At 42.2% G+C, this 26,739-nt stretch overlaps 1 protein-coding gene across 1 annotated transcript; it reads right to left on the bottom strand.

Annotated features, from left to right (window-relative positions):
• PRPS1 (phosphoribosyl pyrophosphate synthetase 1) lies at positions 1 to 26,739 on the bottom strand. Its single transcript, XM_040265036.1, has 7 exons — positions 26,370 to 26,739; positions 14,206 to 14,389; positions 9,180 to 9,278; positions 7,939 to 8,063; positions 4,644 to 4,817; positions 1,638 to 1,797; positions 1 to 1,067 (listed from the first exon to the last, which is right to left on the bottom strand). The coding sequence occupies exons 1-7, from the start codon at positions 26,489 to 26,491 to the stop codon at positions 975 to 977; spliced, it is 957 nt and encodes a 318-aa protein (XP_040120970.1). The 5' UTR covers positions 26,492 to 26,739; the 3' UTR covers positions 1 to 974.

Genomic DNA, 26,739 nt, shown 5'->3' with positions numbered 1-26,739 from the left:
TAGACCCACAATCAAAGAGATAACTTTATTAGTTTCTTCTACAAGAGACAGTAATATCAACTTTTTTAAAACAGAAATCTCAGGTCATTTGAGAGGCCAAATAGATCCAAAGAAGATGATAAACAGTTAAATTAATCAAAAGGCACTACACCACCACCTAAAACCTACTACCGCAGTGGTAGTGGGCTAAGGAAGATTAAGCTACAGCAAAATCATCTCATGTTAATGTTACAGATCATAGAGCAGGAATTGAGTTTGCTTTCCAGAAAACTATGGCACAACAATCACTTGGGACCAAGTGGATATTTGGCCAGGAAAAGATCAGGCCAAATGGAAAGGAATAGGGACAAAAAAGAATCCAAGTGACAGAATCCAAGCAAAGGGTGATGGATCAGGCTTTTTCCTCCCAAGAATCATTTGCTCTATGGTGGGTTGCTTCCCCTCAGGCTCCTGCCCTAGGGCTTCTCCAGCCTTACAGGGGCTCAGCAACCAGATCTGGGTTCGGGTTTCCCTAGGCTCTTGCATAATTTAGTACAGACTTTAGAGAACTTATCACACATTGCAGGGTGGGGGGGGTGCTGAAGCATTCACATGCAAGGTAGTCTGAGCTTCCCCAAACATATTTGGACACTCTACACAAAGCTTTCCAAAGTCCGACATCTTGTAGAAGCTGAACAGTTAAAGCTGCAAGGCTCACAAGATCAAAGAAGCCAGGATGAGACAATATAGGTAGAAAATCCCAGCAGCTACTGTCACTCTATATTTCTCTAACGTATTGGGTTGACCAAGAAGTTCATTCAGGTTTTCCCATAAGCTGTTAAGGAACAACCCAAATCGCTCATATAACTGATGTGGGATGTAGAGAACTACACTGCAACAAGCTGGGTCTTCTGCTGGATTTTTCATCAAACACCAAAGAAAAAAACAAGGGGTGGGGCTCATTTTATTTTTGAAAAGCCTCAGGAGTTATTCTATTATAAAGGGACATGGCTGAACAGATAGGAGACGGACTCTCCATTGTGAGTTCTCCTGATGGCTTCCGCGAGGATCATGGAGATGTCAATCACCTAGGAAGGCAAGGGGAGCATCGGGTTAGTATACAGACAGAGGTGATTGACTGGCCATTGCAGACACTGATGAGCAGCCCAATGAGGGTCCTTCCTCTTAAGACTGTGCACTGTGCTGTTTCCCCAAGTGAGCCCACAACCAGCTGCTCTTCATACTCACATTTTAAACATAACCAACCACTTAAGAGTCAAAATGACAGTGGAGGACTCACCAAGATGGTGGTGGGCTGGCATTTAAAAACCAGTTTGAAGGTTTCACATTATGTTTGCAGGGGCTGACAGACAAGAGTGAAACACACAAACGGTAAAGCATGGACCTGATGTGCATCACAAACACTGGGAGAGCCTGTTAAAACACAAAATCCTGGGTTCCATCTTCCAGAGAGTCTGAGGTCAAGCTGTTTGAATTTTTAGACACACGATCCTTCCTTTTGGGTCACAGATCCTGATGGCTAACCCTTGAGAGCAATGGAGGAAATCTTCAGAACCCACCCAGAGATCTAATTCAACACATGTAATCACCTCCTAAATACTCAGGGGAGTCTTGTTTTGCAAGAATCTCAGTCTCACCTGTATTTTGGAGCAATGCTTCATCTTATCCTCCTGAGGTATGGTATTGGTGACTACTACTGCTTCAAAGCATGCATTATTAATGCGAGAAATGGCTGGGCCAGAAAAGATTCCATGAGTCAGGATAGCATAAACCCTGGTGGCTCCAGCTGAGACAAGTCTAGAGGAAAAAGGAGAGTTGATTAGGAGTAATCTTACTTGTTACTATAAAATCCAAGTTAGTGAAGAGGAATGTTTTAGTCAGCTTGCACTGCCATAACAGAATACCACAGACTGGATGACTTAAACTGAATTTTATTTCTTGCTTGTTTCTGGAGGTTGGGAAGTCTAAGATCAAGGGGCCAGCAAGGTAGGTTTTGTTCTGAGACCTCTTCTCTTGGTTTGTTGGTGGCCATCTCGCTATGTGCTTATGTGATCTCTTTGTGTGCACAGATCGAGAGGAGGAATGGGGTTGGGAAGAGCTCTCTGGTGTCTCTGCTTATAAGGACACCAATATTATCACAAGGGCCCCACCCTCATGCCCTCACCTAAACCTAATTACCTCCCAAAGGTCCCATCTCCAAATACCATCACACTGGGGGTTAGGGTTGAATTTTCAGGTGATATACTTCATTCAATAACTTATCTGAATAGGTGTGGATTAGTGTAAAAGGACTGTGGCACAAACAGCTATGCTCAACAAAATCTGTCTCTTCTTCTTTCTAGTACACAGCTGGATACTTCCCAGCCTCCCTTGCATAGTTAGGTATGGCCAAGTGACTTAATTCTGGCTATCTAAATGTGGACAGATTCTTATAAAAAACTTCCCATGGACACAATGGAAATGTTAAAGATGCAGTGCCATAAGACTGAAAGGGGCATACTTGCACTGGAGAATACCGTGAACAAGTAACTTTACTGTGTTAAGGGAGTTGATCTGTTATGAGTAATTAGCATTATCTTACTAATATGACACATAAAAGGAGTTTTATAAATTCATACTCCAGGATCCAAGCCAGGAAATCACTTTGCATACAAGTTTTTTTTTTAAGCACACACACACACACACACACACACACACATACATACACATATATATATATACACACACACACACACACACACTGGAGAAGAAAATTGCAGCCTACTCCAGTATTCTCGCCTGGAAAATCCCATGGATAGAAGAGCCTGGCAGGCTACAGCCCATGGGTTGCAAAAGAGTCAGACACAGCTTAGCAACTAAACAACATATATATATATGAGATTTTTAAAAATTATGAGAAACAATGCTGTCCATAGTGACTTGGATTATAAGCAATGGGGAGCCACTTACAGTTTTAAAGAAGGCATGAGGGGAATCTAGTTTTAGGAAGATAAGCCAGTGGGGCAGCAGTGTGAAAGATGGACTGGGAGGTAAGAGACTGGTGAATGGCAGCAGAGAAGAGAGGCAAGGTAATTCAGAACAGCGCAGGCAAATGACGAGAAGGAGTAAGAATGAAGGAAGTAGCAGCAAAAATGGACGGTCTAGAGATAAGGCCAGGGTTTCCAGCTTAGGTAAAATATAGTCAAAAAGCAATAAATGCTGGAGAGGATGTGGAGAAAAGGGAACCCTCTTACACTGTTGGTGGGAATGCAAACTAGTACAGCCACTGTGCAGAACAGTGTGGAGATTCCTTAAAAAACTGCAAATAGAACTGCCTTATGACCCAGCAATCCCACTGCTGGGCATACACACTGAGGAAACCAGAATTGAAAGAGACACGTGTACCCCAATGTTCATCGCAGCACTGTTTATAATAGCCAGGACATGGAAGCAACCTAGATGTCCATCAGCAGGTGAATGGATAAGAAAGCTGAGGTACATATACACAATGGAGTATTACTCAGCCATTAAACAGAATATATTTGAATCAGTTCTAATGAGGTGGATGAAACTGGAGCCGATCATACAGAGTGAGGTAAGCCAGAAAGAAAAACACCAATACAGTATACTAATGCATATATATGGAATTTAGAAAGATGGTAATGATGACCCTGTATGTGAGACAGCAAAAGAGACACAGATGTGTAGAACGGACTTTTGGACTCTGTGGGAGAGGGAGAGGGTGGGATGATTTGGGAGAACGGCATTGAAACATGTATACTATCATGTAAGAAACGAATCGCTAGTCTAGGTTCGATACAGGATACAGGATGCTTGGGGCTGGCGCACTGGGATGACCCAGAGAGATGCTATGAGGAGGGTGGTGGGAGGGGGGTTCAGGGTTGGGAACTCATGTACACCTGTGGTGGATTCATGTCATTGTATGGCAAAACCAATACAGTATTGTAAAGTAAAAAAATAAAATTAAAAATAAATAAATAAATATGGGAATATATTTCTGTCTGCTCAGGGCTATGGATTTCTTACCTTAACCTGTGTTAAAGAACTATCAAAAGTAGATTACTCAGGGAATTCCCTGGCAGTTTGGTGGTTTGGACCCCATACGGTTTCACTGCCAAGGGCACAGGCTTCATCCCTAGTCAGGAAACTGAGATCCTGCAAGCCGCAAAGTATGGTCACTCAGAGAGATGAGATAATTTTTTGGAAATACAGTGGTGATAGTTGCACAACATTGTGACTATAACTAATGTCACTGAGCTACACACTTAAAAATGGTTAAAATGGGGGATTTCCTGGTGATCCAGTGATTAGGACTCTGTTTTCACTGCTGTGGGCATGGGTTCAATCCCTGGTCAGACAATTAAAATCCCAAAAGCTGCACGACCCCCCAAAAAACAGTTAAAATGGCAAATTTCATGTTGTATACAGTCTAGCACAATAGCAAGGAAAAATAAAACTAAGAAACTCTAGAGGTAAAAAAGTAAGAATACCCATCAATTTACATGCATTGCAATTCAAGCCTAGGGTGACAAAACAGTCAGTTAGAATTCCCTAAACTGAGTTGCAAAGAGAATCAGCAGGCTTAGGGCAGTCAGACAGTACTTTTTCATGTCCAGCACCCAGCCCCACCAGCAGGCACTCACTTGTCAGCTGCATGGCAGATTGTGCCACAAGTGTCAGCCATGTCATCCACAAGGATGGCCACACGGTCCTTCACATCCCCTACGAGCACCATGCGGTCCACTTCATTGGCCTTCTTCCGTTCTTTGTGAATCAAGGCAAAGTCCACATTCAACCGGTCTGCGATGGAAGTCACTCTGCAACACAGGGTATTCACAGTTAAAACCTCACTTAAAACCAGTGTGTGTGTATCTTAAGACAAAGAAAGCAACTAAAGGATGGGCTTATTTTCTAGGTGAGAATACTCCATGAAAGTCAGTGGGTCCCAGGGTTGGAAGAAAGTAACTGCAATTAATTGGCATCACAAATTGGGTTTCATAGACGAATGCCTCCATACTCCAAGATGTAGGCAGATGCCTCCCACATCCTAAGAGTAGTTTATGAATTATTAGTCAAACTTAGATTAAAATTCACTCTGGGTTACAGTAGGAGATAGACAACTCTCAGCAATCCCAGGAAGCAGTATAATGAATGCTAGGGCATGTTCGTTTACTGGACTGTCAGCAGAAGGGGAGAGATATACGACTTGGTTAACTAATGCCGGGAGTGTAGATGGTCCCATTATGACATGTGAATGTGGTGAGAAGTGAACCTGAATTTGGTGGGAGAGAAGCAGTGCCCAGCCTGTTCTGTTGTGCCCTCATCACACTCTCCTCAGTGATCTACCAACTGTTAACATCAACCGTACCTGGACACCAAGCTTGGGAGTTCCTTTAATGACTGTTAGAAAGAAAGTTATACCAATTAAGCAGGCAAACTGGGCATCTTGCTGTACAGACGAAAGGATTTCCAAATCAAAACAATTCCTTTTGTTTAAATTACAAGGTAATACAAACCAGACTAGAAGGTGGGATAGAAGACACATCTGTCTGGTGACAAAGTACCACATAATCTCTCAAGCAGCAACCCATTCAGTGCATGGCTGTGCTGCCTGTGACATCTGCGGCCACATTCCACCCTGCCATCTTGTTATGTGTGAAGAGGCCTGTGCTTTGGGCTTTGTTTCTTAATGGAGTGCTGACCCAACCAAGTATCATGTCCTATTTCCCCTGTGACTACGCTCACATATTTTGAGTTCGTGCAGAATACGGGAGAAGCTGTGACCATATAATAGAGAACAGACAAGACTTGGACCACACCCTAGGCAGCATCTGCACCTGATCTAAACGCCCCATATCCTGGGTGCTCTCCATCCCTACTGTGTGGGTGCATTACATCAAGAGTCACCCATCTGCTTGGAACGATTACTCAGATGAGGCGAATGCATGATCACTTAGTTCAAGCATCCTAAGCCATCCATACTCTGGCCAACAAACTCAGTGCCTGACAAAGTATGAATGGCTCAAAAAAGTCACTCCCTGTGTCCTTGAGGGGAGAACTGCATGCAAGTCACAACTGCACAGGCATTTCTACCTAGCCCCCAAACCCTGCCAAGACAGAAAAGCCACTCACTTTGAAAAGATTCCATCACTAGAAGAAAATTACAGGACTTCCCTGGTTAAGAATCTGTCTGCCAATGCAGGGGACATGGATTGGATCCCTGGTCCAGGAAGATTCCACATGCCTCAGGGCAACTGAGCCCGTGCACCACCACGACTGAACCTGTGCTCCACGAGAGAAGCCACCACAATGAGAAGTCCACACCGCACAACTAGCCCCCACTTGCCACAGCTAGAGAAAGCCCGAGAGCAGCAATGAAAACCCAGGACAGTAATACATAAATGACCTCAAAAAGAAAACAGTGAACACAATTATGGAGCAATAAACCATCTACTTGGAGAAGGAAACGGCGACCCACTCCAGTGCTCTTGCCTGGAGAACCCCATGGACTGCTCTGTCCACGGGGTCGCAAAGAGCTGGACACGACTGAGCGACTTCACTTTCACTTTAAACCATCTACTGAAGGCAGTTTTTCTGTACCCAACTTTGGAAAGAAAATTGTGCTTGATTACTTATTTCAAATGAGACTGTTTTCTCAGTCTCTGTGGAAGATGATCTTCACGAGTATGACAACCACTGTGAGGGGGACGTGTCTTAGGCTCTATCTCTAGTATTATAGATGGTAACTAGCAACAACAAGGGACTCGCAAAACCATGCATCTGGCTGGAGAACAGAACTCAAGCTCTCAGCTTATCAGTTCTGTTGAAGTTCCTGAAATAAAGAGGTCGTTGAGAAATAGTCATTGAAAATTTCAATGACTTTTGCAAAGATGTGAATTGGCATTTCCTAATCATCTGTGTTTTGTAGCTCTTCATTCTATTTCCACAACCAGAAGAACATGCGTCACACTTCTGAATGCATTACTAATGAGTGAGCCACTAAGGAAATGAAAAGCTCTTAGTCTGTACCACGTGAGCTGAAGCACTGCAACTGGCAATCCCTGGCAATCAGTTTGTTTCGAATGTTCAACGCTTGGCTTAAATAAAATCACCACACTTTCTTTTCCGTCCTGCTAAGTATTCTAATTCAAAAGGTCAAAATGGTTTAACCAACAACATTAAGAGGTATGCACAAAAGGTCGTGCATGAGTACTAGGCTGCTTCAGTGTGTCCAACTGTTTGCGACCCTCTGGACTGTAGTCCGCCAGGCTCCTCTGTCCATGGGATTCTCCAGGCAAGAATACTAGAGTAGGTGGCCATGCCCTCCTCTGGGGGATCTTCCTGACCGAGGGATTGAACCCGTGTCTCCTGCATTGAAGGCGGATCCTTTACTGCTGCGCCACAGGGGAAGTCCATGTAAAAGCTTGCTTGTTCACTATCATCATGGATTTTGATAGCAAGTGGCATTCATTAGAAAATCAAATTGCCTCCTCCTCCTAATGGGTCATAGTGCTGTTGCTGACCCTGCAGTGCTGAGTCACTGATGGGTTTTGGTCAAGCCCGTGATGCCAGACTATTTTGCGCCCCTCTGCTGCTATCTTATCTTTCAGGCAGTGACTCAGGCCAGTAAAAGAGTGAGTAAAACCATATCCAGCCCATGTCCTAAGCTATCAGAACATCCAAATACTTAAAAACTGTTGCATCTCAGTATCTTGTAATCACCTATACTGAAAAAGAATTGGAAAAAGACTTTATATATATATGTAGTCTTTATAGTCTTTTTCAGACCACTTTGCTGTATACTTGAAACTTAACATTGTAAATCAACTATACTTCAAGAAAAGAAAAACTCTGTTCAACAACAAAAGATCACTTCCTGACACAACTGTCTGAAAACTTTCCCCAGTACGTTGGGAATAATATGAATTTCAACCATACCTCTTTGCTCCTCCAGCATCAGGTGAGACAATTGTGCAGTTCCTCCACTCAGAGATGTTCTCCCTTATCCACTTGAGGACCGCTGGCTCTGCATACAAATTGTCGACTGGGATATCAAAAAAGCCCTGCAGAAAGAAAGAACCTGGGTCAGTTTGGCTTGTTTTCCTTCTCTTCCATTTACAAATAATGAACACAAAGAGAATAGTAACTTGCCCAAAGAATACTTTACTGGAACATTCAAACTGATCCGAAAACATGCCCAGTATGGCAGACTGTAAAAGCAGACTCCTAGAGTGTGGGTTGTGCAACAAAGCCCAGCCACAGAGTGAGCCCCCGGATAACCCACAACTGACCACAGACACATGAACAAGCTCCTGGGGAAAACAGCCAAGTCCAGCCAAGATCAGAACTACCCAGCCAGTGTGCAGACCCAAGGGGTAATACATACTTACTACCTTCTGCCACTCAATGTTGGGCTGGCTTGTTAAGAGAGCCAAAGCTAATGGTACACCAGTTAGAGATGCTATGGTATATAAACCTAGTGGAAGGCATTTATAATAAATGGTCACAGTAACTAGTAGTCAGGAGATTTGTGTTCTAATACTAGTTGCTACAGATTTGTTGTACTTCACAACTATCTGTCCCTCTTCTATAAAATGGGTATATAATCATCTGGCCTGTATCTCACTGAATTCCCAGAAGCCTCCAAAGATAATGATTTCAAAGTCTCTTTAAAAAGTATCAACTATAAGGTAGTATTCTGCTCCCCAACTCTTTTAATGCTAGAAAGTAGGCTCCAATATCTATGGTTCTAAATTTAATGATAACAATAACAACTCCCATTTATTTCATATCTTTCATGAGCCAGGTGTTTCACTATGAATTTTATATCTTGTTTGATACTCACGATAACAAAGCAGTGTGTATTCAGAGAAGTTAAATAAACTGCCCAAGGTTACAAAGTTTGTAAGTGTCAGGGCCAGTATTCAAACTCAGACTGATGCCAAAGCCTACTACACTCTTCCCAGAATCCAAAACTGCCTCCCTGTACAACCAGCTCACATGACTAAGACCATGAACTATGCTTCAGGTGAGGATGCTGAAAATGTCATCAATGTCTAGTTTATTTGAGTTGTACTTGGGCAGTTTTTGCTTCCCTGTGGTTTTCAGCATTCAGTCCTCTCTTACCCCATGTCTAATCCCTAATAATCCCTAAGCTAATATTTAGCTCCCAATGATACCTGAATTTGAGAAGCATGAAGGTCCATAGTGATAATATGATCCGCGCCTGCTACAGAGAGCATATTTGCAACCAGCTTGGCTGAGATTGGAGCCCGGCTCTAAATGGAGGGAAGGAAAGAGGAAAAAAAGCCAATCTGAAAAACAATTCATTTGCTCAAGAAGCATTTATTTATTATATACCTATTGTGTTTAAGGCACTGTGCTACCAGAAAATTCATACAAAGTGACACAGCCACTGACTTTCAGTTCATCACAATCTGGCACAAATAGGAAGTGGAATATCATTTTTCCAAATCAGGATACATACATCAGAAAAAACCTTCCCAACCTTTCGCTTTCTTCATGTACATATTTCAGCCTATTAAACTCTTTCCAATGCCCAATTATTTAAATTACGCAGACTGTATACAAATCTTTTTTGAAAGAATTGTACTAAAATCTCTTTTAAGACATACATACTCAAACCTGTGCAACATCTAACATATCAACATTTAAAGGCACATCAAAGGATGAAAAGTATCAGTTCAGTTCAGTTCAGTCGCTCAGTCGTGTCCGGCTCTTTGCGACCCCAGGAATCGCAGCCTGCTAGGCCTCCCTGTCCATCACCATCTCCCGGAGTTCACTCAGACTCACGTCCATCGAGTCTGTGATGCCATCCAGCCATCTCATCCTCGGTCGTCCCCTTCTCCTCCTGCCCCCAATCCCTTCCAGCATCAGTCTTTTCCAATGAGTCAACTCTTCGCATGAGGTGGCCAAAGTATTGGAGCTTCAGCTTTACCATCATTCCTTCCAAAGAAATCCCAGGGCTGATCTCCTTCAGAATGGACTGGTTGGATCTCCTTGCAGTCCAAGGGACTCTCAAGAGTCTTCTCCAACACCACAGTTCAAAAGCATCAATTCTTTGGTGCTCAGCCTTCTTCACAGTCCAACTCTCACATCCATACATGACCACAGGAAAAACCATAGCCTTGACTAGACGGACCTTAGTCGGCAAAGTAATGTCCCTGCTTTTGAATATACTATCTAGGTTAGTCAGAACTTTTCTTCCAAGGAGTAAGCATCTTTTAATTTCATGGCTGCAATCACCATCTGCAGTGATTTTGGAGCCCAAAAAAATGAAGTCTGACACTGTTTCCACTGTTTCCCCATCTATTTCCCATGAAGTGATGGGACCAGATGCCATGACCTTAGTTTTCTGAATGTTGAGCTTTAGGCCAACTTTTTCACTCTCCACTTTCACTTTCATCAAGAGGCTTTTAGTTCATCTTCACTTTCTGCCATAAGGGTGGTGTCATTTGCGTATCTGAGGTTATTGATACTTCTCCCGGCAATCTTGATTCCAGCTTGTGCTTCTTCCAGTCCAGTGTTTCTCATGATGAACTCTGCATAGAAGTTAAATAAGCAGGGTGACAATATACAACCTTGACAGACTCCTTTTCCTATTTGAAACCAGTCTGTTGTTCCATGTCCAGTTCTAACTGTTGCTTCCTGACCTGCATACAGATTTCCCAAGAGGCAGGTGAGGTGATCTGGTATTCCCACCTCTTTCAAAATTTTCCACAGTTTATTGTGATCAACACAGTCAAAGGCTTTGGCATAGTCAATAAAGCAGAAATAGATGTTTTTCTGGAACTCTCTTGCTTTTTCCATGATCCAGCAGATGTTGGCAATTTGATCTCTGGTTCCTCTGCCAGTTCTAAAACCAGCTTGAACATCAGGAAGTTCTCGGTTCATGTATTGCTGAAGCCTGGCTTGGAGAATTTTGAGCATTACTTTACTAGCATGTGAGATGAGTACAATTGTGCAGTAGTCTGAGCATCCTTTGGCATTGCCTTTCTTTGGAATTGGAATGAAAACTGACCTTTTCCAGTCCTGTGGCCACTGCTAAGTTTTCCAAATTTGCTGGCATATTGAGTGCAGCACTTTCACAGCATCATCTTTCAGGATTTGAAATAGCTCAACTGGTATTCCATCACCTCCACTAGCTTTGTTCGTAGTGATGCTTTCTAAGGCCCACTTGACTTCACATTCCAGGATGTCTGGCTCTAGATGAGTGATCACACTATCGTGATTATCTGGGTCGTGAAGATCTTTTTTGTACAGTTCTTCTGTGTATTCTTGCCACCTCTTCTTAATATCTTCTGCTTCTGATAGGTCCAGACCACTTCTGTCCTTTATTGAGCCCATCTTTGTATGAAATGTTCCCTTGGTATCTCTAATTTCCTTGAAGAGATCTCTAGTCTTTCCCATTCTGTTCTTTCCCTCTATTTCTTTGCACTGATTGCTCAAGAAGGCTTTCTTATCTCTTCTTGCTATTCTCTGGAACTCTGCATTCAGATGCTTATATCTTTCCTTTTGTCCTTTGCTTTTCACTTCTCTTCTTTTCACAGCTATTTGTAAGGCCTCCCCAGACAGCCATTTTGCCTTTTTGCATTTCTTTTCCATGGGGATGGTCTTAATCCCTGTCTCCTGTATAATGTCAGGAACCTCCGTCCATAGTTCATCAGGCACTCTATCTATCAGATCTAGGCCCTTAAATCTATTTCTCACTTCCACTGTATAATCATAAGGGATTTGATTTAGGTCATACCTGAATGGTCTAGCGGTTTTCCCTACTTTCTTCAATTTGAGTCTGAATTTGGCAATAAGGAGTTCATGATCTGAGCCACAGTCAGCTCCCGGTCTTGTTTTTGTTGACTGTATAGAGCTTCTCCATCTTTGGTTGCAAAGAACATAATCAATCTGATTTCGGTGTTGACCATCTGTGGATGTCCATGTGTAGAGTCTTCTCTTATGTTGTTGGAAGAGGGTGTTTGCTATGACCAGTGCATTTTCTTGGCAAAACTCTATTAGTCTTTGCCCTGCTTCATTCCGCATTCCAAGGCCAAATTTGCCTGTTACTCCAGGTGTTTCTTGACTTCCTACTTTTGCATTCCAGTCCCCTAGAATGAAAAGGACATCTTTTTTGGGTGTTAGTTCTAGAAGGTCTTGTAGGTCTTCATAAAACCATTCAACTTCAGCTTCTTCAGCGTTACTGGTTGGGGCATAGACTTGGATAACTGTGATATTGAATGGTTTGCCTTGGAGACGAACAGAGATCATTCTGTCGTTTTTGAGATTGCATCCAAGTACTGCATTTCAGACCCTTTTGTTGACCATGATGGCTACTCCATTTCTTCTGAGGGATTCCTGCCTGCAGTAGTAGATATAATGGTCATCTGAGTTAAATTCACCCATTCCAGTCCATTTTAGTTCGCTGATTCCTAGAATGTCGACATTCACTCTTGCCATCTCTTGTTTGACCACTTCCAATTTGCCTTGATTCATGGACCTGACATTCCAGGTTCCTATGGAATATTGCTCTTTACAGCATCGGATCTTGCTTCTATCACCAGTCACATGCACAACTGGGTATTGTTTTTGCTTTAGCTCCATCCCTTCACTCTTTCTGGAGTCATTTCTCCACTGATCTCCAGTAGCATATTGGGCACCTACTGACCTGGGGAGCTCCTTTTTCAGTATCCTATCATTTTGCCTTTTCATACTGTTCATGGGGTTCTCAAGGCAAGAATACTGAAGTGGGTTGCCATTCCCTTCTCCAGTGGACCACATTCTGTCAGACCGCTCCACCATGACCCGCCCGTCTTGGGTTGCCCTGCAGGCATGGCTTGGTTTCATTGAGTTAGACAAGGCTGTGGTCCTAGTGTGATTAGATTGACTAGTTTTCTGTGAGTATGGTTTCAGTGTGTCTGCCCTCTGATGCCCTCTTGCAACACCTACCATCTTACGTGGGTTTCTCTTACCTTGGACGTGGGGATATCTCTTCATGGCTGCTCCAGCAAAGCACAGCCACTGCTCCTTACCTTGGATGAGGGATATCTCCTTACCGCTGCCCTTCCTGACCTTCAACATGGGATGGCTTTTATTTTATTAATTACACCATTCCCCTTACTCATCTGGAGGCTAAACTTCCAGTAACCTCAACCCCCTTAAATAACAGGTAAACACACCCGACTGCACCATAAAATAACAAGGCCCATGTCCTACACTCTACTCCTTAGCAGCACTGTATTCTATTGAAATAAAAGTATCTGGCCTTCTCCCAGGTATCGTACATATTAATAAAATTTGGGCATCAAGTACCATGGACTGGCAAAGTTTCACCTATATGTTTTATCTTCTAATACTCCAAAGAAGGTGAGGTGTGCATGTGTGTATTCATGTAACAGACTTCAAGTTCTATGAAGAGGTCACAACTATAACCAAGAGGGTTCCAAAGGATCTACCAGTTTAAAAAAATTCTCTACTCCATGGGAGCTGGTGCTTAGTCTTACCGCTGCTGCTGCTAAGTCACATCAGTCGTGTCCAACTCTGTGTTACCCCATAGACGGCACCCAACAGGCTCCTCTGTCCCTAGGATTCTCCAGGCAAGAACACTAGAGTGGGTTGCCATTTCCTTCTCCAATGCATGAAAGTGAAAAGTGAAAGTGAAGTCACTCAGTCGTGTCCGACTCTTAGTGACCCCATGGACTGCAGCCCACGATACTCCTTCATCCATGGGATTCTCCAGGCAAGAGTATTGGAGTGGGTTGCCATTGCCTTCTCCTAGTCTTACTGATACAATGAAAACAATAGCACCGAGTTAGCCAAAAGTCACATATGTATGACTGGGATAAAACAGACAGACTGCAAATGTGTTGCTTTATACAAACCAATCACATCAATTGTTCTGAAAATCAGGTAATGCCTAAGATAAAAAAATAATATCCTCTAAATACACATTTGATAATTAAGGAAGTTTTTTTGACTTTGGGCAAGTGCTCCTGCTTCTCCTGATTTAAGAAAATAAGAATTAGGGTGGGAGGGGGGTTCATGTTTGGGAACGCATGTACACCTGTGGTGGATTCATGTCAATCTATGCCAAAACCAATACAGAATTGTAAAGTAAAAATTAAAAATAAATAAATAAATTAAAAAAAAAAAAAAGAAAATAAGAATTAAAAAAAAGAGAGATTCCACCCCTACCTTATCCTTCTTATCCTGCCGGGCATAAGGGAAGCACGGGATGACTGCAGTAACCCGGCTAGCTGAAGCAATCTTACAGGCATTAATCATAATCAAAAGTTCCATGAGATTGTCATTGATTTCACCGCAGCCACTCTGAACAATGTAGACATCCTCTCCACGAACACTTTCTCCGATTTCCACACTATAGGAAAAGGAAGGAAGGACAACAAAAACAGATTTTAAAGCACTCTACATCTACAGTAAAGTCTAAAAAACACAGCTTCCCCACTAGTATGCTATGAATGGATTACAGGAGATTCCCCGGAAGGAGTACCTGTACCAGAAACTGTGTACCGCCTGTTTACCCCAGTGTACTATACCTGGTTTTATAGGTGACATGACATGAAAAAAATTGGCTAAGGTACTTAGTAATTGGACCATAATTTCAGTAAGCAGGCTGTATCTCATTTTATATGTGTGAATGCAAATTTGATACAGCATCTATGACTGTCATCAGTATATAATAAAGGAACCAGAAAGCTCATACAAGGAACGAATCACTACTGTCTTAGAATGATGTCTTCTACAGAACACCGTATCATGTCTACCACACTGGCAATTCACTGAACAAATGTTCATATGCCAGTCACTGTGCTAGGTGCCAGGGACACGACGGAGAACAGATGTGGTCCTTGCCTTCATTCTATGCGAACTGTACTCTGGTCCAATTAGTAAGTCTTATTTTAAAGAATTCCATAGGAAGTTACTCTAATTATGGAATAAGGCTATATTTTACTATAAAATGCAAGTTTCAATATTTGTACTTGGATCCTTAGCAAGAATAACTTATTAAAAATAATAACCTCAGTGATACCTCAAAGCAAAACCATTTCCCCAATTAATATTGTAGGTGACGTGGGGGAGAGGGGAGTGTGTGGGTATATGTGCATGCATGCTTGTGTAGGCAAGCAGATCAGAACAGTTAATAACCTGTACTGATGAAGATGGAAACTTCAACAGGACATAATTCCATTGTCAGAAGCTGATATCAGACATAATTATTATTTAAAACTCATTTGTTCCCAATCCAAGTAACAGTTGTAAGGATCCTACTTTTTAAAAGAATGGGGTTACTTTATACTGTAAAGCAAGAAAAATAAAAGCAAATGGTAAAAATCAAACCAGAAACCAGTTAGAACAGGGATGTTGAAATTCACGGTAGTCCAAGCAAAGATGAAAACATATTAATTTGGAATATCTGGAGATAAACCTTCAGGCACTGAAAAATGGGCAAAATGAACCCAAAATAAGCAGAAGGAAGAAATCAGACATAAGAGCAGAAACCAATGAAACAGTAAAACAATAAAGAAAAACCACTGAAACAAAAAGCTCTTGGTTGGGGGGAGATCAATAAAATTGATAAACCTCTAGAAAGGCTGACCTAAAACAACTTTACCAGAGAAGCTTACCAAACATTTAAAGAATTAACACGAATTTTGGGGACTTCCCTGGTGGTCCAGTGGCTAAGATTCCCAGCTGCCAATGCAGGGGGCCCAAGTTAGATTCCTGGTCAGGGAACTAGAACCCACATGCCCCAACTAAGGCCTGACATAGCCAAATAAATAAATAAATAAAAACAGATTTTTGCATAATCTTTTCAAGAAAATAGATGAGAATACTTTGCAACTCATTTTATGAGGCCAGTATTACCCAGATACCAAAGCCAGACAAAGGCAATATAAAAAAAGAAAACTACAGAGGAGGAAGATAAAAATGGGTGTGGTTGCAGCATGGCAACAGGAAGGATCCTTGCGATGACAGAATGTTTTTTTTTTTTTCTTGACTCTATCAATGTCAATACCTTGGTGGTTGCATTATATAACAGCAACAGCCAAGAAAACTACAGTTTGGAAAAACTAGAGTTGGGAACCTTGGGAAAACTGCATAATGGGTACACAGGATCTCTCTCTGTCATTTCTTACAATTCCATGCTAACCTACAATGACTTCAAAATTCTATTTTAACAAAACATGTATTATTATACCTTGTGTATACCTGAGTAAATTACTGCAGCCCTCAGTGAAAGCTGAGGTCATAAAAGTACTGGGTTGGCCAAAAAGTTCGTTCTGTTTTTTTTAACATTCTATGGAAAGAACTTTTTGGCCAACCCAATATATCTAAAAATAGGCACTTCTGTAATAAGTCAAAAGAAACTAGTCTGATTGTATTAATATTTTCTGAGAAATGAGTTCTAGTTTGAGGTTAACTTGAGAAGTAGCTCATCTGGAAAAATATTTTCTCCCTAGTTTACCAGGCGACTTCCCTGGTGGCTTAGAGGTTAAAGTGTCTGCCTGGAATGCAGGAGACCAGGGTTCGATCCCTGGGTGGGGAAGATCCCCTGGAGAAGGAAATGGCAACCCACTCCAGTACTCTTGCCTGGAGAATCCCATGGAGGGAGGAGCCTGGTAGGCTACAGTCCATGGGGTCGCAAAGAGTGGGACACGACTTCACTTTCACTTTCACTTTACTAGGCATTCAGTCAAACCGTCTTCCTTTACATTCCTTGATTCACCCTTTCCCACCTTCGCACACATATTCCCACTATCTGGAATGCTCTCGTACAACTAACTCATTAATTTCTTAGGTCTCCAATCAAAATATCATTTCTGACCATCTTAATACAAGTGACTTCCCTAAAAACCTACAAGATTAAAAATGACTTTTAAAATATCAACCAATTTTACTGTGTGAACCTTATTTGCATACTAATTCAAGCAACTGTTAAAAAAAACATTACTGTTAATTTGTTTTAGGTGAGAAAGCGGTATTGTAGTCAATGAAATGTATGCGGGTGATATGGCAGAATATCAAGGTTTGCTTCAAAATAATCCAATTATGGGGAGTGTGGGGAGGGGGAATATTAGATGAAACAAGATTGGCCATAAAGTGATAACTGCTGAACCAGGTAATCAATTTTTCGGTGCTCAGCTTTCTTTATAGTCCAACTCTCACAACCATACATGACTACTGGAAAAACCATAGCTTTGACTAGATGGACTTTTCTTGGCAAACTAATGTCTCTGTTTTTTAAGATGCTGTCTAGGTTGGTCATAGCTTTTCTTCCAAAGAGCAAGAGTCTTTTAATTTCATGGCTGCAGTCACTATTTGCAGTGATTTTGGAGTCCAAGAAAGTAAAGTCTTTCACTGTTTCCATTGTTTCCCCATCTATTTTCCATGAAGTGATGGGACCAGATGCCATGATCTTAGTTTTCTGAATGTTGAGTTTTAAGCCAGCCTTTTCATTCTCCTCTTTCACTTTCATCAAGAGGCTCTTTAGTTCTTCACTTTCTGCCATAAAGGTGGTGTCATCTGCACATCTGAGGTTATTGATATTTCTCCCAGCAATCTTGATTCCAGCTTGTGCCTCATCCAGCCCAGCGTTTCTCATGATGTACTCTGCACAGAAGTTAAATAAGTAGGGTGACAATATACAGCCTTGACATACTCCTTTTCCTATTTGGAACCAGTCTGTTGTTCCATGTCCAGTTCTAACTGTTGTTTCCTGACCTGCATACAGATTTCTCAGGACCCAGGTCAGGTGGTCTGGTATTCTCATCTCTTTAAGAATTTTCCACAGTTTGTTGTGGTGTTGGAGAAGACTCTTGAGAGTCCCTTGGACTGCAAGGAGATCCAACCCGTCCATCCTATAGGAAATCAGTCCTGAATATTCATTGGAAGGACTGATGCTGAAACTGAAACTCCAATACTTTGGCTACCTGATGCGAAGAACTGACTCATTGGAAAAGACTCTGATGCTGGGAAAGATTGAGGGCAGGAGGAGGAGACGACAGAGGATAAGATGGTTGGATAGCATCACTGACTTGATGGACATGAGTTTGAGTAAGCTCTGGGAGTTGGTGATGGACAGGGAAGCCTGGTGTGCTGAAGTCCATGGGGTCACAGAGTCGCACATGACTGAGCAAATGAACTGAACTAAACTGGGTGATGGGTGGAAGGCAGGAAGATCATTTACTCTCTCTACTTCTGCATGTATGTTTGAAATGTTCTGTAACAGTTAAATAAATAAAGTGACTCTCCCCAGGTATTCTCTCATTATCCTGGTTATTCTTTTCAGAACACATCGCAATTTCTCATCACTTTATATTTTATGCACTTGTTTATCTGTTACCCTCTCTAGAATGCAAGCCAGCTCCATGAAGGCAGGAACCGGATCTGTCGTGCCCAACCAGCCAGTGCCAATAACACAAAGAATGAATGAATGAGTGAATGAATGAATACCACTCAGGATTAGGATGCCCTTGAATCTGCTCACTTTAAGGCAGAATATGAACCTTCTGCAGGCCTGCTGTTGTGAATTCAGACGACTGTTGATTGTCCCTCACAAACTAACTCACCTCACACTAGAGGTAAGTGGGTCCAACATGTTTCTTCCAAAGGTTTTGACAGATCTGCTCATCCCTTTAACAGATACTCAGCTGACAGATATTTAATGGAGGTGGAACTACAACCTGATGAGTTCACCAGGATTTGATGGCTACAAAGAATTTTATGGTGGGATCCTGAAATAGTGATGCCAAGCAACATGAGCCAAACATCAATTTTGTGGACCCTAAGACATACTTGAACAGACATCTATTAACTACCAAGATCAGCCTTAAGAAACAACTAAAGTGGGCTTCCCTGGTGGTTCAGTGGTAAAGAATCTGCCTGCCAATGCAAGAGACTTGAGTTCGATCTGGGAAGACCCCACATGGGGTGGATCAACTAAGCCCATGCACCACAACTATTGAGCCTGTGCTCTAGAGCCCGCAAGCCACAACTACTGAGCCCACATGCTGAAACTACTGGAGCTGCAAACCCTAGAGCCCATGCTCCACCACCGCAATGGGAAGCCTGTGCACCACAACTCGAGCAAAGCCCACGCAGCAACGAAGAGCCAGCACAGCCAAAAAGAAGACATTTTGAAATGATTTAAAAAAAAAAAAAGAAAAGCAACTAAAGGGACTTCCCTGGTGGTCCACACTCCCAACACAGGGAGCCCATGTTCGATCCCTGGTCAGAGAACTAGATCCTCCACGGCACAACTAAAGATCCCACCTGCCGCAAGAAGACTGAACATCCTGCGTGCCACAACTAAGACCTGGAGCAATCAAATAAATATTTTTAAAAAAGAAAGAAACGACTAAATCTGTCAGCAATGTCAACTACGCTAGTGCCAAAAATGTTTTCGGGAGACGTTGTTCTAAATTCAAATAGGCAGGCAGGAGGGGACCAGGGAAAGCTTCCTGGAAGAACAACTTGCATGTTGTCCGAAAGTAGGCCCAAGAGCACTACTGTCCAATGTGGGAGTCACTGGCCTCGTGTGGTTATTGAGCACTTGGATGTGGCTACTGCAACTGAGGAAGGGAACTGAGATGCAAAGTAATATTAATACCATACCTTTCTGTGAAGACAGTAAAATTTTTTTAAATAAATTGATTTTTATATTGATTACATGTTAACTTAAAATGTGGGGGGGGGAGGTGGGAGGGGGTTTCAGGATTGGGAACATGTGTACGCCCGTGGCAGATTCATTTTTATGTGTGGCAAAATCAATACAATATTGTAAAGTAAAAAATAAAATAATTTTAAAAAATAAATAAACAAAAAATTTAAAAAAATACCACTCAAATGGATAGAATTCAGTAACACCTGTGGAGCTAAGCCTGCTCTGCCAGTTCCTCACTGAGGTGGGCCCAAACAAGAGGCTGAGGGAGTTTAAAGGTGCTTCCAAATCTCCTTTACTAACACTGCCTGCCCTTTGAGAGGTTCCAGGCTAAGAGTCCCTTCTATGTTTTATGGTGCACAACTTAATGGTCCTGACAAAGTAGTATTTCAAATATCTGAGCAACTTCAAAACTGAAGAAAATTTTAGTCCTGCCCACTGTCATCCCTACTACATTATCTCCTTGTCCAAGACCAAGCTCTCCACTTCTCTGGGGGAGAATGAAAGTCAGGCACATTGATTGCCCATAAAAGCCAATTGGATCTTCCATATTTGGTATAGGAAGCCTATGGCCCCTGTTTGAGTCAAGAACACTATGAGAATCATCTGTGCTCCATTCACTCACCAGTCAGACTGCAGGATTAGGAGCCAGGAAAGAGCAGTTTGACAATTGATCTAAGACAGTATAAGGGACAGGCTAATTATCTACTACTCTAAAGCTGTCTTTTTATCAAATAAGGCCAGAAAGCAACATACCTAACACCATGGTGGCTTATCTCTTTTTTACAAATGCCTCCACTATAAAACTCAATATAAAAAATTGCTTACATTGTTCATTATGTTACTGGGTATCATTATTTAAGGATCTCACCCCCAAAATTTGCAGAATTGTGTGTCTGGAAGTAGTATCCAAAGATTTTTATGAAAATAAAAATTACATAATTTACTGCACAAGTCTTTATCCCTTTGGTGGCCAGGAAGCCAAGGGATACAGTTAAAGTAACCCTAAATAAACTTCAGTAATCATTTTATGCCAAATTCTTCACATAGTTACTATAGTCCTTTGTTCTAATAGGCTTCTGTACCTATCTAACTTTTTGTATCTGTGAGTATCATGAAACACTAAACCTTTCTTGAAAGCAGGCAAGGTATCAATTACAAAATTAAATTTTCACTGCCAACTTGTACCACTTTTGTATTATATCACCTAAGGATAATCAACCAACAGTGCAGCCATTTCCCAAAGCCAAACTTAGGACTAGCACTTACCTTTCAAGCATAGAAGGATGTTATGACCAGACATGCATTTAATAACTAGAAAAAGTTATTTAACTAAATGAAAAATAAAAGTAGCACATATAAATTAGGACACTGTCCTTGTTTTACTGTATGCAATTCCAATCTCACTAATCAAGACCAATCTTTTCCTCCAGTTAGTACTATGATGTATTTTCATAAAGTCTTTTTCAAAACCCCAGGGACTACACTTAGATTATACAGTTTGGTCAATAAACAGTTCAATGAATCCTCAAAAAACCTTAATATTATTCTTATGGTTTCCTCTAAGTCTCAGAGATAATAAGTTAGGCAGTGATGTATGGCAGAAGAATTGATGGTGTGCCTGAAACCTGTTTGCTTTTAAACCAGGTAGGAAGACCTGGTTTAGCAACTGAAAGGTAACACTTCTTGTTCTTTCCCTCTAGCTAATGGCTGCTGCTGCTGCTGCTAAGTCACTTTAGTCATGTCCAACTCCATGCAACCCCACAGATGGCAGCCCAACAGGCTCCTCCATCCCCGGGATTCTCCAGGCAAGAATACTGTAGTGGGTTGCCATTTCCTTCTCCTAGCTAATGGCATGTCCTCCAAATTGGCTTTGGGCAAGTGATTCTCTCAGCTGTTCTGGGGAGGCCAGATGACTAGCTCCATCCATTCCGTTTAAACACAAAACAGAAAATAAAGTGAATTTTAAAATGCCTTTTAATTGGTGGTATTTTTAAGAAAATCTGAAGAATTTAGATGGATGCTGGCACATGCAAAACACAGGGGATTAACTATAGGAAAATCCTAGGGAACCAAGGTTAGTCACCTCCCCCCTTTCAGTCTATCTAGAGTAACCAAAGAAAACAAAGTTATTTAACAATATTGAAGAGAGTTGAGTCCAAACATTCAGTACATATCTTTTTGCCTTTTCATACTGTTCATGGGGTTCTCAAGGCAAGAATACTGAAGTGGTTTGCCATTCCATTCTCCAGTGGACCATGTTTTGTCATTGGAAAAGCCCCTGATACTGGGAAAGATTGAAGGCAGGTGGAGAAGGGGACAACAGAGGATGAGATGGTTGGATGGCATCACTGACTCAATGGACATGAATCTGAGCAAGCTCTGGGAGCTGGTGATGGACAGGGAAGCCTGGCGTGCAGCAGTCCATGGGGTCGCAAAGAGCTGGACATGACTGAGTGACTGAACTGATTTAGTACATATAATAAAAAAAGAAAAAGACCCAGGGGACTTCCCTGGTGGTTCAATGGTTAAGAATCTGCCTTCCAATGCAGGGAGTGCGGGTTAGATCCCTGATTGGGGAACTAAGATCACATGTGCAGCAAGGCAACTAAGCCCACGCACCACAACAAAGAGCCTGCATGCTGCAACTAAGACCCGACACAGCCAAAATATTTCTGAAAAAGAAAGAAACAGAATCACATACAAAGAACCAACCAGTGGTTACCAATGAAGAAGGGAAAGGGGGGAAGATAAAGGCAGGAGATTAAGAGTACAAACTACTGTGTATAAAATAAAGCTAAAAGGATATATAGTACAACACAGGGAATATAGCCAACATTTTATAATAACTATAAATGGACTATAACATTAAAAATTATTTATAATTTTGTTGTACACATGAAACCTTATATAAATACTGCATGTCAACTACACCTCAGGTAAAAAACTTAATACATTCAGAAGTTCCAAAAGCCAGATAAATACTGTATCAGCAAAAAAATTAAAGGACTTGCCCCAGAGGTGGGGAAGTTACCCTCTGAATCGTAGTTCCTTCATCCATAAAATGGGGATTGTAAGAGTAATCTCTTACAGCAGTGTTGAGGGGATTAAATGTGAAATGTGTATAAAGTACTCAGCATAGGAACTAGCACATTTTAAGCACTCACTATTTTAATAGCAGAAACCTGTTCAAATGTTTTGGAGATCAATTTGGCAATAAGTATTAAAAAGCCTGAAAAGTAGTATATACCCTTTAACCTAGTAATTCTTCTAGAGATCCAGGAGTTTTCGTATAAAAGCATTAAATCAAAAATGATAAATACTGAATAGGGACTTGGTGATCTAAAATTATAGTAAAATCATGACAAGACTGTACAGCTATTTAAAACAGTGGAGACTAAATATTAAGAGGAGAAGTATTCAAAATATAGTGCTGAGTGAAGAAAGCTATAAACAATATGCCATACTTTTTTGAAAAAGTATATAAACACACAAACACCTGGAAGGTCATAAACTGAAATGTGAAGTTTATCTTGGGTGGTAGAATTATTTGGGACATCTTTTATCCTATATCCCCCACATTTTTTGCAATACCATCACCATCCCTTACCAACACTGAGAATCTGTTAAGACAACGTTCTAAGAATTTTACTCCCATCTCATTTAATTGTCACAAAAGACTCTAAAAAACGTGTATGCTCAATCATGTCCGACTCTTTGAGACCCCCATGGACTGTAGCCTACCAGGCTTCTTTGTTCATGGGATTTTCCACACAAGAATACTGGAGTGGGTTGCTATCTCCCCCTCCAAGGGTTCTTCCCGACCCGGGGATGGAATCCGAGTCTCCTGCATTGGCAGCTGGATTCTTTACCACTGACCCATTTGGGAAGCCCAAATTTATTATAGTTTTATAGAGCCATTCCCTTCTCCAGGGGATCTTCCTGACCCAGGGATCAAACCTAGGTCTTCCACATGGCAGGCACATTCTTTACTGTCTGAGCCACCACAATACTCTGGGTAGATAATATTTTACAGGTGAGATTACTGAGGCAAAGAAAGGCTTAGGATTCAAATCCAGCTTCTCTGATTCCAGAGCCTGAACCCTCAACCTCTCGCATAACTATCCATGTGCCATACACCCACATATATGTATGTATGTTTCTCCTTAAAAACTGGGCAGCAGGAACTCCCTGGTGGCACAGTGGTTAAGAATCTGCCTGCCAATGCAGGGGACATGGGTTTGATCCCTCCTGGGAAGATTCCACAAACCACGAGGCAACTAAGCCCATGTGCCACAACTACTGAGCCCATGTTCTAGAGCCCAGGAGCTGCAACTACTGAGCCTATGTGTCCCAACTACTGAAGCCCTTCTCTGACAACAATACAAACCACCGTAATGAGAAGTCTGTTCACAGCAATGAAGAGCAGTGCCCCCCCCAACTCCCCTGCCAACTACTACTCACTGCAAATAGAAAAAGCCCACTCACAGCAAGGAAGACCCAGTGCAACCAAAAATTAATGAATTTTAAAAAACTGGACAGCAAAGGATGATCCTGACTTCAGGAGAAAATTACTCAAGAGAGCATCAACCCGAGATTGTGCCAAATTGCAGCAAAACAGTCTCATCTGAGGATGGGCTCTGCAGTTCCCCATCTAATGACCCACAGCACCCATTGTGGGTAGGTGCTATCCTGTCCATGACCTTTAGATCCCAGAGTCAGGGCAGCAATTACCACTTCTGCAGTGCAGAAAAGCCAAAGGTTGGGGAAGGGAGGTGAGGGGAAGCTCCATAGGCAACATATTCGATTATGTTCAATGAAGATTTCAGAACATCTAAGGAGCCAAAAAGCTAATGATTAAGCCAGAAACAAAGCAACCAAACCAGTCAGCAATTTTCCACACTGGGCTTAATCTTATTCAATGCTTCCAAGCATGTTACTGTCTGGTTATTTAAAAATGAAATCAGCCTTTTAGCTCAGTGAAGTAGATTGAGACTCCAGATAATTTTAGAGAAATCAATCAGTAGACCACTAAACTGTTCTCCTCCTCTCCTCTCCCAATTTAGCCTCAGGTTCTGATGCGGTGCACTAGGCAGAGGGTGCACAGGGAAAATAAAGTATTTGTATTTTTTCTGGAAGCATAGAAAAAATATTTAATAGTCACAGTTCTCTAGGGAACCAAAAAAAAAAAAAAAAACAAACCTCCAAATGAAAATCATTCTGGTCCCCTAGCTATACTGCCACTTGCAAAGTCTGGTCCTGTTTTATTACAGCCCATGAGTCATAATGGTGTGGTTAAGCTAAAGACAGCAGCTTGGCTAGCCTTTTGACTAAGGTATTGTCTGGTTACAGACGGCATCAGGGCTTGCACCATCATCTGCATCACAACCAATGGCACAATGATCAAGCATCCAGAAGGAAGCTGTCCACTACAGATGAATGCTTTTACCAGCAGGGTCTACAAAGGACAGGGGAAGTTACACTTTGGGAAGAGAAAAGGAAAACAAAAGCACTTAGGAAAAAATGTTCAAGGCAATCTTCACTAATTTAACTGACTCATTAGGTTTGGTGTAAATTTTCCCCTTAATAGAGGACTGACTGTGGGTACTGCTCTGATTTGATCAACAGGATAACAAAACAACACAGAAAAACACTTAGCAGAACCAGAAGATTCTAGATTTAGATGGAAGTGGTATTGAAAGGATTTGGTGACCAAGTTATATCTAAGATGGCCCCAAGGTTCAGGAGCATGGTGGAAGTGGGGGGAGGGAGCAAATTTAATCAGCAAAGCAATGACAAAAAATTCATTGCAATGAACTATGCATTTCCAGCCTTCCACTCCATTATCTTTCTTCTATTATCAATATTCAGGGATAAAAATGTTTCTTAAACCCCCCACACAACATTAGAAGTGCAAGTTCAGGATAGACTTTGGTTCTGAAAAATATGCTTTTGCACTGTTTTACAAACAGCTACATTTGGGAAGATCAAGGATTCCAGAATTAAGGTTCCCTATTATTTTCTGGATGGCTCAAACCAAGATGCTGGCAATCGGGATGCAGTTAACGCATCATTTTATTCAAGCGACTAGATTTAACTTCGAGTTTAAAGATGTGAAAATTCAACACTCGCCAATCTAAGGAAGTCCTCAGTAATAATTTTGGCGCCCTCAGCACATAATGTGAAGTTCCCTCAACAGGAAATCTGACCAACACGGTTTCAAATTGAAAAGCTGCTTCTCAGACACGAGGAGAAACACCTCGAGGGCTCAGTACGCAGTAGGATCTCCCAGGCGAGCCGGTCTAAGAGCAGAAGAGAACCCAGTCTGGGTGGCTCAACAGCTAAGCGGCAAAGCCACGTGTCCCCACCGCGAAGCCCAGGCGTTCTTCCCCTCTAGCCACTCTAGGAAGCCACCATCCCCGCCCTTGGCTTCAAACCCAGTAGCTTCACCTCCTGCTCCATCTTGACTCCACCCACCACACAGTGAGAATGAACGTGACCCTCCCGCGAGAGGTAAAATAACGGAAACAGCCCGTGAGGCACGCTCGTCACAGAGCTGCCCCTTCCCCCCAAACCCGGCCCTTTGGAACTCACGCTGTGACCTCTTCCCCCTACCCTCGGTTGCCCTGGCCTCTCCGGCAGGTGAGGCTAGTCGGCGTCCCAACTTCATCCTCACCAGGTCTCCTGGTTGCTGAATTTCTTAGTCACCACCTTGCCCAGTTCCAGGCCCAGGCGGTCGGCAATCTTCTGGGATAGATCCTGGTGGGAGCTGCCGCTGAAGATTTTGATGTTCGGCATCTTGGCCAACTACCCGAGGCTCTCTTTCCTTAACGATCACTGCTGCTGCCGCCGAGACCCGAACCGAGTCGGCCCAGAGACTCAGTACTAAGCACTCGCGTCTCTACTCCGCCATCTTACATTCCCGCCCGGTGCACAGCTCTATATTGTAGCGCAGGGTAGGTGGAGTCAGTGCCAAGCCCTCTGATTGGCTGAGCGCTAGTGGGTAGGTCCTCGTAGTTCCGCCTATCCCCGACTGTCTCGAGGAT

This window comes from Oryx dammah, unplaced genomic scaffold (assembly GCF_014754425.2).
Source record: "Oryx dammah isolate SB20612 unplaced genomic scaffold, SCBI_Odam_1.1 HiC_scaffold_23, whole genome shotgun sequence".
Taxonomy (NCBI): domain Eukaryota; kingdom Metazoa; phylum Chordata; class Mammalia; order Artiodactyla; family Bovidae; genus Oryx; species Oryx dammah.
This window is presented reverse-complemented; position numbering and strand designations above follow the sequence as displayed.